The sequence below is a fragment of the Pygocentrus nattereri genome, chromosome 13 (genome assembly GCF_015220715.1).
Source record: "Pygocentrus nattereri isolate fPygNat1 chromosome 13, fPygNat1.pri, whole genome shotgun sequence".
Classification (NCBI taxonomy): Eukaryota; Metazoa; Chordata; class Actinopteri; order Characiformes; family Serrasalmidae; genus Pygocentrus; species Pygocentrus nattereri.
In genome coordinates, this window is record NC_051223.1 from 18,292,540 (window position 1) to 18,304,655 (window position 12,116).

General features: G+C 37.4%; 1 protein-coding gene across 2 annotated transcripts; it reads right to left on the minus strand.

The window, feature by feature from the left end:
• Positions 1-3,259: 3,259 nt before the first annotated feature.
• mettl9 (methyltransferase like 9) lies at positions 3,260-7,556 on the minus strand. 2 transcript variants are annotated; one of them, XM_017723689.2, is made up of 6 exons: positions 7,283-7,556; positions 6,977-7,132; positions 6,102-6,292; positions 5,723-5,932; positions 4,107-4,291; positions 3,260-3,975 (listed from the first exon to the last, which is right to left on the minus strand). In XM_017723689.2, the coding sequence occupies exons 2-6, from the start codon at positions 7,130-7,132 to the stop codon at positions 3,767-3,769; spliced, it is 951 nt and encodes a 316-aa protein (XP_017579178.1). In that variant the 5' UTR covers positions 7,283-7,556; the 3' UTR covers positions 3,260-3,766. The 2 variants fall into 2 exon arrangements, with proteins under 2 accessions (XP_017579178.1, XP_017579175.1); XM_017723686.2 differs by lacking the exon at positions 7,283-7,556 and having other exon boundaries at positions 6,977-7,147.
• Between the last annotated feature and the right edge of the window lie 4,560 nt (positions 7,557-12,116).

Below are 12,116 nucleotides of genomic sequence, written 5' to 3' on the forward strand. Positions count from 1 at the left end.
ACTAAATATTCCACAGTCAACTGTCAGTGGTATTATAACAAAGTGGAAGCGACTGGGAACGACAGCAGCTCAGCCATAAAGTCGTAGGCCATGTAAAATGACAGTGGAGTCAGCGGATGCTGAGGCGCATAACTCGCAGAGGTCGCCAACTTTCTGCAGAGTCAATCGCTTCAGACCTCCAAACTTCATGTGGCCTTCAGATCAGCTGAAGAACAGAGTAGAGAGCTTCATGGAATGGGTTTCCATGGCCGAGCAGCTGCATCCAAGCCTTACAGCACCAAGCTTTTGGACAATTTCATGCTACCAACTTTGTGGTGACGGTCCCTTCCTGTTCCATGACTGCGCACCAGTGCACAAAGCAAGGTCCATAAAGACAAGGATGAGCACTTTTGTTGTTGAAGAACTTGACTGGCCTGCACCTCAACCCGATAGAACACATTTGGGATGAATTACATCAGTGTCTGACTTCACAAATGTGCTACTGGAAGAATGGTCAAAAATTCCCATAAACACTCTCCTAAACCTTGTGGAAAGCTTTTCCAGAAGAGTAGAAGCAATAGGTGCAATGGGTGGAACGACATCATATTAAACCCTATGGATTAAGAATGGGATGTCACTCAGCTTCATGCATATGAAGGCAGAGGAGCAAATACTTCTGGCAATATAGTATATCTGTAATCTAGGACAAATGGCAGTCATTAAATTTCCATATTTAATCCAGGGCGGCACAGTGGCGTGGTGGGTGGCGCTGTCGCCTCGCAGCAAGGAGGGCCTGGGTTCGATTCCCCCTGTGGGTTTCCTCTGGGTTCTCCGGTTTCCTCCCACAGTCCAAAGACATGGTCAGGCCGATGACTGCTGGGATAGACTCCGGGACCCCCCCCCCCCGCAGCCCTGAAGGAGAAGCGGCTTAGAAGATGGATGGATGAATATTTAATCCTTCAGAGGAGCTACATTTAAAAGCTGGTAAAATGTTTTTATTTAAATGTTACACCACATTCTAAAATGTTCTATTTTCTCAATGTGTTAAAATAAGCAAATAAACAGCATACTGAAGTGTTTTCTTTAGAAGACGTGTTAACTTCTTTTCACAAAATCAACAAGACATGTTATTTGACTAAGCAGTTCAAACTTTGGCATATGTTTGTATTTGTTTACGTAATTCAGGATAGTAATATAAGGAAAGAGGAGACAAAGTTCACCTAAAGAGTGATGAGATTTATATAATACAGTATAATTACAGGAGACAAATATATACACATAGACAAGAAGCAACAGAAGAAGTGATTCCATTATTAGGGTTTGACATGATTTTTTTTGCTGAAAACCACAATTATCCATCTGGTTGAATTTCACTGCAGTCAGGCATTGACTAGATAACATACAGAAGTAAATTTTATGGGTTCATTTCCCAGATATAGATTAAGCCTAAACCTAGACTAAACAGGTCTTTCAACAGTGAAACAGCATAGACAGCACAGGTTAGTCCAAGGCTAGGTTTAATCCTTGTCCATGAAACTAGTCCTAAGTCTCAAAACTCATGACAAACCTTCACACAAATATTGCAGACATGCATATTACAGAGACATAGATATCATTGTGATTCTAATCACATTTCCAAATGACTTTCAGTATAAAAATACAAACCCTGTAATTGACAAATCAAAAGTCAAAATTAAAGCAGAAAAAATATTTGGCCCTACTCCTGTTTGCTATAAAAAAATGAAAGTGTACTATTTCTGTTGATCAGCAACTGAGCAAAATAAAAGACCCCCCAGGACTTAAACACAGGTATCCAGTGACCGCATAGTTTGTCATGTTGGCGAAGTCAGAAGTTGCTTCACTGTAGTGAACCATGTTCAACAGGGAGTTCTGAATAGATTAGCTTTTAATGCCAAATATGGCTATGGCCAAAAGTGTTGGCAGTACTAAAAACTGCGCAGCATTTACTCAAATGAGGCTTGGACACTGCTTCTTAATGCTTTCTCAGAAAAATTAGGCAAGTGGATGCATAGTAGGCACAGCGGGTGACATGAGCTTTCTGCAGGCCTTTTCCCAAGCAGTGCACTTATCTATACTGAACAAGTGGATTACATTTTACATCTATATGTATTAACAGTTTATTCTAAACACCCAAATGAAACTAACTCCATGTCAAACAGACCATATAATAGTAGTAACTCTGTCTCACTCAGGAAGCAAGTACAGCTGGCGAGTACAGTACACTGTTAGAAATAAAGGTACCATGGAGGTACATGATTCGTTTATCAAGGTACAAACAGTGTAAACGTTCCCTCAAAGGTACAACAGCAGTTTTAAGGTCCAATTGTGTACCTTTTATATAAGTATTTCCCAGCGGAAAAGTAGATATCTTTTTATAAACTAATTTTTTTAAACCATTGGATAAAAAGCCTGGAGGTAAGATGGGCGGTGTAGAGCCAATACATCTTAAATATCATTTCAGTGGATTATGGTAGTTATGTTCCATGAGTAAAGGTACTGAGATGTACCAGTGAGGGTACCACCACAGTGACAAGAAGGGTACTGCCCCAGTGACAGTGTCATACCTTTTTTTCTGAGAGTGTGGGGTAATGTGAAGGAAAAAGCCTTTGGTGTAAGATATTTGTTCTACTGAAAAAAAATGACAAGTCAGACTTCTTGCCCTAGATAAGCTCCACTTTAGTATACTTTCCCAAAAATGATTTAGATTTTAAATTTGTTAAAGCTGTTCCCTGGAGTTTCACCTGCAAGCTGGCACTAATGTTTAGTGCTGACTACAGTGAGTTTGGCTAGAATTAGAAGAGTCGTCTTGTTTAACCATCTTCCTTTAAGTTTTGCAGCTCCAGTTACATCCACACCTTATCTGTTGTATTCGGTATAGTAATCATGTGGACCTTTAAATTAGTTTCATTTATCAGTTAATTGAATGTTATTGCTTTGTTCACAATTATTACACTTGCTCTAATAATAATAATAATAATAATAATAATAATAATAATAATAATAATAAAAAATATTCTTAAATCAAGTTGCATATCAAGAATGGCTTAGCTAATAAGAAAAATTGCATTTTGTCATAGCTTAGTATGATATGGATTCATTAAGACCTAAATTAATCAAAGCCAGTCACTGTAACTAATTTAAAGTCGTATATTTTGTGTTGTCTTTTAGCATATAAATGTTTAATTTTTTAAAAATGCAAAGATTAGAAATTATTTGACATATAAATGACATTGTGCAAAAAAAGATAACTGATGCAAAATTTCCATTGGGGGGCTTCTTCCTCAGGTTAAGATACCCCTAGCTTTTTATTTTTGTGCTATAAAAACAAAATTTGCTGATGACATTTTCTTCATGGGGGCATCATCCCCTGTCTTAGCCTACAGGATTTGTCCTCTACAGGCACCAAATAAAGTGCTGTGAATAGTAGTTTGTACAGATGTGTTCACATCCTTCATTCATTAGAGGAGCCCTGTGCTAGCCAAGAAACTGCTATAAGAAACCTACATTCAATAACCCACCGCAATAAATATATTTAAATCCAGTATATCGGAGCAAAATGCGATAGTAATCATACATGTAATCACTACTATAATTGTCCTGAGATGCAGTACATAATACAGTCTCACTAACATCAGTTTTAAATTGAGCCCTTTAAGATATAAATAACCACATCCCCCCCTAAAAATAATAAAATTCACAGAAACTAACATATTACAGCACATGCACATAAATTCAAGTTATTCATAACAGAAAGACAAATACATCCTCATTCCTGAGGCCTGAGTACAAACACTGCATCATCTAACACATAGTAATCTTGGTTCATATCACCCTCACACAAGTATGGCAAACGTGTGACAGCTTCCACCTCAAATCCAATCTTCTGGAAAACGTCGTCAGTAAGGTTTGTAACTTGCTCCTCCCAAGTCTTGCCTTTCACTTGGAGCTGCTCTTTTGGCCGGAACCATTTCCCACCTAGAAGCAAAACTACAATTATGAACTAGCTGTGCAAGTTACTGGCATACATTTAAATAAAATCTGAGGAAAAAAAGGTGCACATAGCATAACATAAATATAAGGCCTGACAGTTACATGTAACATCATACCTGTTTCCACATAAGGCTGGAAAGGTAGTACAACTGCTAGGATGAGCCGTCCTGAGCCTGGCACCAAAGCCTCCTTAATGTCCTGGAGCAGTTTCAGGGGTTCGTCACACCTGTCCAACAGGTTCAGGCAGCTAATGAGGTCATATTGGAACCCTGTACTTTGCCATTCATCAATCTCCAACAACCTGGCAAAAAGAAAACAGTTCACAGTTAAAACCTAATAACCAGAGTAATTCTACGGAGGCAGTCACACAGCAGAATCTTTTTTTTTTCTCCTCAAGAGAAAATGGCCAGAGTTAGGTAAATTATCTGACAGCCTTGCTAGCTTTAACATACATTGTTATCCTCATCTAATAAGGAATTTCTCTTGTTCGATTGATTCACCCTTTTCATTGTAATGATGACTTGAAGATAGTTATAGCAGCTTGATGGTTATAAGACTTAAGTAGTCTTTACACCAAAAAATGTCAGATTACTGTTGCACAGATGTAGGATGCATATGGCCATGATTCCCACATTACTCCTTTTGGCCAGGGTGTCCCTTTTAAGCTATAAATACACTGCACAACTTTGAATAATCTATTGGGAATTTAGTCTACCTCACACATTCCTACTGACTGCAGTAAATTTTGCAATAAAACCACACTGAACTGAACACATCAAACTCTGATAAAACCACATGCTCACTGGTTACTACGAGAAACACATAGCGAAATCAACTAGTACTATTGCGCTGACACAAAAAAGAAGTAACTGGCAAAAAAAATTGCATTTGGGTGAGGTATTTTGTTTGAGTATATTCAGATTTGAGTCACATGCACCACTAGATTACATCCAAAGTCCAGTCGAAAAGATGAAACGGGTCAGATATACTCAGTGGTTATACTCAGAAATTAGAAACAATGCCCCTCATATAGTGCTCCATGTTCTCTTCTATTAGAATGTGTTATGCATTGGGCTTTAAAATTAACAACAGGACAGTTAGAGGACAGCCAGCATGGTCTGCTTCTTTAAAGTGCCCATGTCTTAAAAAAAAAAAAAACATTCTCCTCAGTTTTTCAAACTAAGAGTTTATTTCAGTTTGTGAACACTGTTAAAGTTCTGTAGCCTATGGAAACAAAGCTATAAAAACAACCCATATTATTCGATTGATTAACTGATCTTTGATGTTTCAAAAACCAAGGCATCTACATATCTTCCTATTCAGCCTACAGCAGTTTAGCCTTGCCTATTCAAAATAAAGCTGTCATAAGGAATGTTTTAGACAAGATCACTTTTGAATGCAGCATAATATAAGATAGCTAATTGGAGCAAACATGATTTCCATTTACCAATCTTTAAGGCACACTGAAAAAACAAACCGTTTAACTCTAAGGGATAAAGAGAGGTAAGAAAATGATCGTGTAAAAATGAATGACATCATAGGTGGACATTAGGAAAATAAAAATGTAAGAAACTTTGTACAACATCAGCGTTCATGATGAAGTATGGTATTCATTACAGATGACCTATCAGATCAGGAAGTCAGTGGAGTTTTGATTGTGTGTCCTCACTCCTTGAATATGGTCATATTTACACTGGAAAAACTAAGATATCAGGCAAGAAACTAAATGCACCTGTAGTTCTTTCTTTGGAGCTGCCACTTCATTGGAGGAGACACTTCAGTGGCATAAACCTCTCTGAAATGAGAGCCCATGACATCAGTGACACCTCCATCCCCAGCGCCGAGGTCCAGAAGTCTTTCTCCTTTCCAGGCAGGATCAATTTGGAGGAGGCGCTGAAATTGATCCCTTGAAAAGACGAACATGGAACCACGGCCCAGAAACCTATTTACCCAAGACACACAGAGAGATAATGATTTTTTTTTTTTTCCACTGCTGCAGCAGCGGTGAGTCTCCAGCATGTCTGTGATTTAAAAGATGGGCATCACTGTGTGAAAAAACTACAATGCGCAATAAGAAACGTGAAAACAAGGAAAATGTCACGATGAAGTACCCATTGATAGATGTTCTTGAGACGACGGGGCTGAAGATGGTAGAGACCAGGGAGTGGTACAGCTGGGTGAAAAGCCAGCCAGATTTCTCCACACTCCTCTGAAGAAAAGCTTGCGTATCTGTGTCTAACTGACTCTGCACGAACAACGGCCGAACTGTCTCTCCAAGCATTTCAGGACAGCAACGGTACCACTGAAACAGACGATCCACCATTCACATCTCATCTTAAGGGTGGGGGAATCAATTATTGTGATCAATTATGTTACCATGTGACACCATATCGTCAGTACTTAAAATGGAATCCACCTATGTTTCAGAATGAAATGGATAAATAAACATTAACAGTCATTCAGAGTGGTCTGATGTGAAATGATCCATTCTAGAGAAACTTACAGAGAACTGTTCACAGTGATGACCTATCAGGTCATTTCAATAGGAACCAGACGTCTGAAGTGTTTAATGTATCTAAAATGTGTGTCTGTACACATACATATCGCTGTTGTCTGATGAAAACCTCTCCATTTTTGATGTTTTTCAGTTTTTGTCGTCATTTGAAAATACCAGTTACTCTTTACATTGTATGTAAATTTCAAGACGAAGGGACTAAAAGAAATGACCCCAAATGACTTCCTTCAAAGTTATCTTTTTGGAGAAACAAGGTTTACTTCCAACAGCGATATGTACTTCAGAAAAAAAAAACGTATCGTCCTGGGATATCGAGATATCGTGATATCGCATATTTTTTTTGCCGTATTGCCCAACCCTACCTCGTCTTTTCAGTTTTTCTGAAACAGAATACTGCCAGGCCATATAATACACTCCAGTGTCAACAGAAGACACGTCAAGGGTTTAAATCTAAAAAATTAAACAGTTTACCTCTTGAACTTCGTCTCCTGTGAACTCAGTGTTGGTCACCATCAAAGCAGCCCGAGCCAGCGGACTGCGGACATACTTTCCAGTCCACATCCTTCGTGCTGCTAGCAGAACAGATGCATAAAAGACCACCCAAGCACCAAAAAGCAGCGTCCTCATCTGTAGGTAACACATAGCAAGAAGAATAAGTCAACAGCAAGAACGATGAAACGCCACGGCTCTGCTCTCCCACACCCGGACTCAGCCACGCGAGACTCTTCCAGGTGCTGGTAGAAATACCCTCGAATCCCCCAAACAGAGCAAACAAACCTGCAGGTGTGGTGGGGCTTAGATGGCCACATGTTGCCTCCGAGTAATCCGTAAAACAAATACTGCAACGATAAAGACTGTAAGCGCAGCGTTAACTGAAGGTCCCCGTCCGTCCACCGGAGAAACGCTGCTCAAGATGAACTGCTTCCTGGGTTAGCTGAGAGCACGGCAATCACAGCCATCCTGTGATCCGCTCGGCCACCACCAGATGACGCTCTACATCTCCTCGCGGCTTCGACAGCTCAGTTTGGGCCGTGTAGCCCAGAGCGGGGCAAAATATCAGACCACGATGCTTCAGGACTCGTCACCCCTGCTGAAAAAGGACCTTTAGAAACCATTAGCATTAAAACGTCATGGTTTTGCTTCCTAATTGAAATTGAAATGGCTTAATAGTTTCCATCTGAGACCACTACATACCCAGCCATCACCATGTCTTGGGATGTCTTAAGACATGTCTAAAGACACATTCTGAAGATTTCTTAGGACATCTTGTAAACCCTGTCAAGACATCTTAAGACACAGTGACAGCTGGGTATGTATAGTTTCCTGTGAAACACCTATAGATCCCATTAGGAAACCATAAAATGCATTTAGCCATTGGTCACCTGTTAAACCACTAGCATCCTTTATCTTGTGATCCTTTACCCATTAAAAAAGCCAAAACATGTTACAAAACCACCAGGAACCAAGAGAAACATACCCCTTCCCTTTACATTGTATGTAAATTTCAGGATGAATGGAATAAAAGTCAGCAACCAAGAGAAACACAATATGCCTCACAAAACTTATCAGATTTAATAAGTTGGAACAGACATAATAGAATATGTATTCCTACATAATAATAAGAAGAAGAAGAGGAAGAAGAAGAATAGAAGAAGAAGAAGAAGAAGAAGTATAGAAGTAGAAGAAGAAAAATCATGCTAAATAACAGCACACAACTGCAAACATTTCATGCTGGTCTAAGTTGGACTGGTTGCTGATGGTTTATGCTGGTCTAGTGCTGGTCTGGTTCTGGTTTAACTGCTCACCCTGGCATGATTGCAAATGCAAATGATTACAAAAACAAAATCTACAACTACAATGTGTTGTAATATGAAAGTCAATTCACTCAGTGGCCATACAGCACAAGGCAGTTATTTCCAGCCAAACAAGACTAGACTCATATCTCTTTAAACAGGGAGAGACAAAAAAAAAACAAAAAAAAAAAAAAACAAACTTGAAACTATATATTGATTGAGATATCATTTATTATGCTAACACTAAAACGCTGTCATATTGCCAAACACTGTCATTGATCTGAACAGTAAAAGTAATGAAAGAGAATATTTATAAATTTGTTCAGCAATACATTAGAGGGGTAAAACCGACAAGGATCACTCTTCTAAACTGGTGCAACGTCTGAGTTGAAAGCACATTTTGGACTTTTCTGTGACTTGGACTTTAGAATCCTTTAGCTTAATTGACTTAATTCTGTTTATTTAATTAAAACAAATGATTGAACAGTCCATTTGATCACTATTAAAACTATCATAACATTACTGAACCTTTACCAAATGTTTGGTTAGTGACCGTTTTAGCCAACTTTAAGCAGAACTCAAAAACTCCATACCCAGCCATTACCATGTCTTGAGATGTCTTAAGACATGTCTAAAGACACAATATGAAGACATTTTAGAACATCTTGAGGCATGTCTTAAGAAGTGAGACACGGATTTTAAGATGTCTTGGCTATAGTAACATCCCAAGATGTCTTAAGATGTGAGATGCATAATATGTATTTTTTAATTTTACTATTTTTATTATTTTTAAACAAATCTTTTACTTTTAAATATTTTTAAGGGAATTTTAAAATGTAACTTTTTTTTCTAGTAAATCATTTATTTTTTAAATTATTTAATTATTTTATTCTATGCAAGATGCATTCTGGCATTATTTATTGTGATATATATTGTTGTATATTATTATATAAACATACAAACATTACATACATTAGTTCATACTACAGTCATGAATTTCAGAACAAATTTAACAACAAAAGTAATAATAATAACAGGCACATGCAACTTTCTCTACAATGAGCCTTTTTATATGAAACCACTAAATGACTTTGTTTACATCACAATGACAGAATGACAGAAGTTTAGGAAAATGTCGAATTCTGCTTTAAATGTTTCTGTTGCGTTAGAAAAGCTTATGGAATCAATGAAAAGCCTTCAACATGGTGGCAGTATGAGGGAAGACTCTTATGCACCTATTTTTGTAATACAGCGCTGTAAGAATCTAATTCAGTGCTTTTAAATACCTTTTTATAGTAATTAACCCTTAATGTTTTAAAAATGTGTTTTTTTTACAATTACTATTTTACAGTTGCTTTGTTTTTTAATGAAGTTATCATTTTATCAACTTTTAAAATAATAAGAAGAAGGAGGACAAGAATAATAAGTATACGTAAATTACAGTAATGTAATTTAAAGGGGTATAAAAAATCACTATTTTACAGTTTTGTATTTCCTTGTTAATCTGTTCAAAATTCTGAATCCTTCTACATTCAAATAATTTACTCTGCAATCCAAAGCATAGCCCATGAAAAAGCACCCACATAGTTTTCAAAAAATATAGATTACAGTTATTGTTTATTGTTTTTACAACTGTCTATATGCATAGTGCAATAGCATCATCCCACTTGATATGTTCTACAGACAAGGAAAAACATGTTAACTGACTTTGTGTAGAAATTTGAAATGTACTGCACTAATAAATACACAGTTCCACAAACCAATTAAGGTCTGCTGTTATGCTAAAGATATTAGCAGTATAGTACTACGAACAATTATAAATGGTGGGAAACAATTTTACGACAAATTTATATGGACTAAAAAGAAAAGCTGACCAACAGAGTAATACAGAAGTCTGAATCCCAGCAGCACTCCTAACATACCTGAGCCAGGCAATGATCGGCTGTCAAACACTTAATACCAGACTCAGATGTGCTGGGAGCTGGAATAGAGCCAAGCTATGGACATTTTATGTGGACATACATGGACACAGGAAACAGGTAACAGATAATTCAATGTGCATGTGTCCTTGCCATAATGCATACACAAACAGGCTCAATTTAAAGGTAACCTATTATGCTCATTTTCAATGTTCATAAGATATTTACATAAATATATATACATATATTTACATGCTTCAGTGTTCCAGAAACACATTATTTTTCTCGTGCTGCAAATGTCTACTCACACTACAAGCTACATTGCACACTAAATGAAAAGGAAAGCATTATATATTCCATGTATAAGTAGAATATAATGTACAGTATACATACTTATACTCATCTAAAATTGACTCAGACATTTAGTACACAAAGAAATGTGACAAGGCTTTAAATAATACCTATGCATGAACTCCAGCGTGGCACCCAGCTCACACGCATAGCTGATGTTCAGACGCTGACACTCAGTGCAGTGACAGAGGACATACTTGTTATATTCTAGTTATATTCTACATTAGGGAGGGCTGTGGTAAACCTGGTAATCCTTGTAATGGACCACTCTTTTGCCTCAACTGAACTGTGTTAAGACACAACGTCTATGTCTTAAGACAAAATTATGTCTTAAGTCGTGCCTCATCCTCAAGACACACAAAATAATTACTTCTGTGTCTTAAGACATTAACTTTCATGCCTCAAGACAAAGACAGTGTCTTCACTCATGCATCTTAAGACATTCTTGAGATTTCTTGACTTAAGAAAATGTCTTAAGACATCTTATAAATGCTGTCAAGACATCCTAAGACACAGTGACAGCTGGGTATGTCCAGCCAGCATGTGACTCACAAACACAGCTTCGAACAGCTGCAAACACATAAAAACAAAATATTTTCCTTTAAGATATTAAAATATGTCTTTCAGTAGTAACAGTTCTTAATGTTACACAATATTTTTCAGACTTTGGGACAACTGCTCACCATGCGGCCATGAGGGACAGGCATGCAGTCTCACTTCCTGTGCTAAAATGCAGGGGTGTGGCCGTGTTTATTTATAGTGCACATTTTTAGGGTTTGGACTTTTTGTAGTGGTGTCCAAAAACAGAAGATGCAGAAGTGCAGAACATCCAATGCACTCAAACAATCCCACAATGCACCACAATAAGTAGTGCACAACCGAGATACCCTATAGTGGATAGTGGGTAGCCATAATGCAGTGTGTTGTTTGGTTTAAAGATTCACGCAGTAGGATCACAGAGCCCACACTGCATCTCCACAGACTTCTCTTCAGACCTGATACAGATGTAAGTAGGTTCTTTTTATGTGTGGAGCCAAACTTGTGGTTATAGTGGACTAGTGACACAACGTGTCGAAACCTGCTGAGCAAACCTGCATGACAGTGTCTGAAATCAGTTACAACATCACAACTTCTGTTCTCTATGACAGTGTTCTATAAAGTGATCTAGATTTTCATAGGTAAAGTCATTAGAGAACCATTTCAGTCATGACACTTGTGTTCGGTAGAGGCAAAAAATGTGGGACAGCATTTTTTGAATGTTTCTTTTATATAAAAAGTAAATTGATGATACATTCAAATCTATTAACTTCAGTTTAAAAGAGGTAAAAAAAGATATTTAAATGTTTTCAATGTTAATGTCATTAATGTTATTAAAATGTAGAGACTGACTTTATGCATATTTAGTTTATTATTATTAATGCATTGGGATTCCAAACATAAATTAATACATTGGGTTTCATATTCACACTTGTAAATATCAAAGGTCTGAATCATTTTTTTAAGTGTTTGCTATGGGGGCGCAGTTTGAACTGATTCAGTAGAATGATC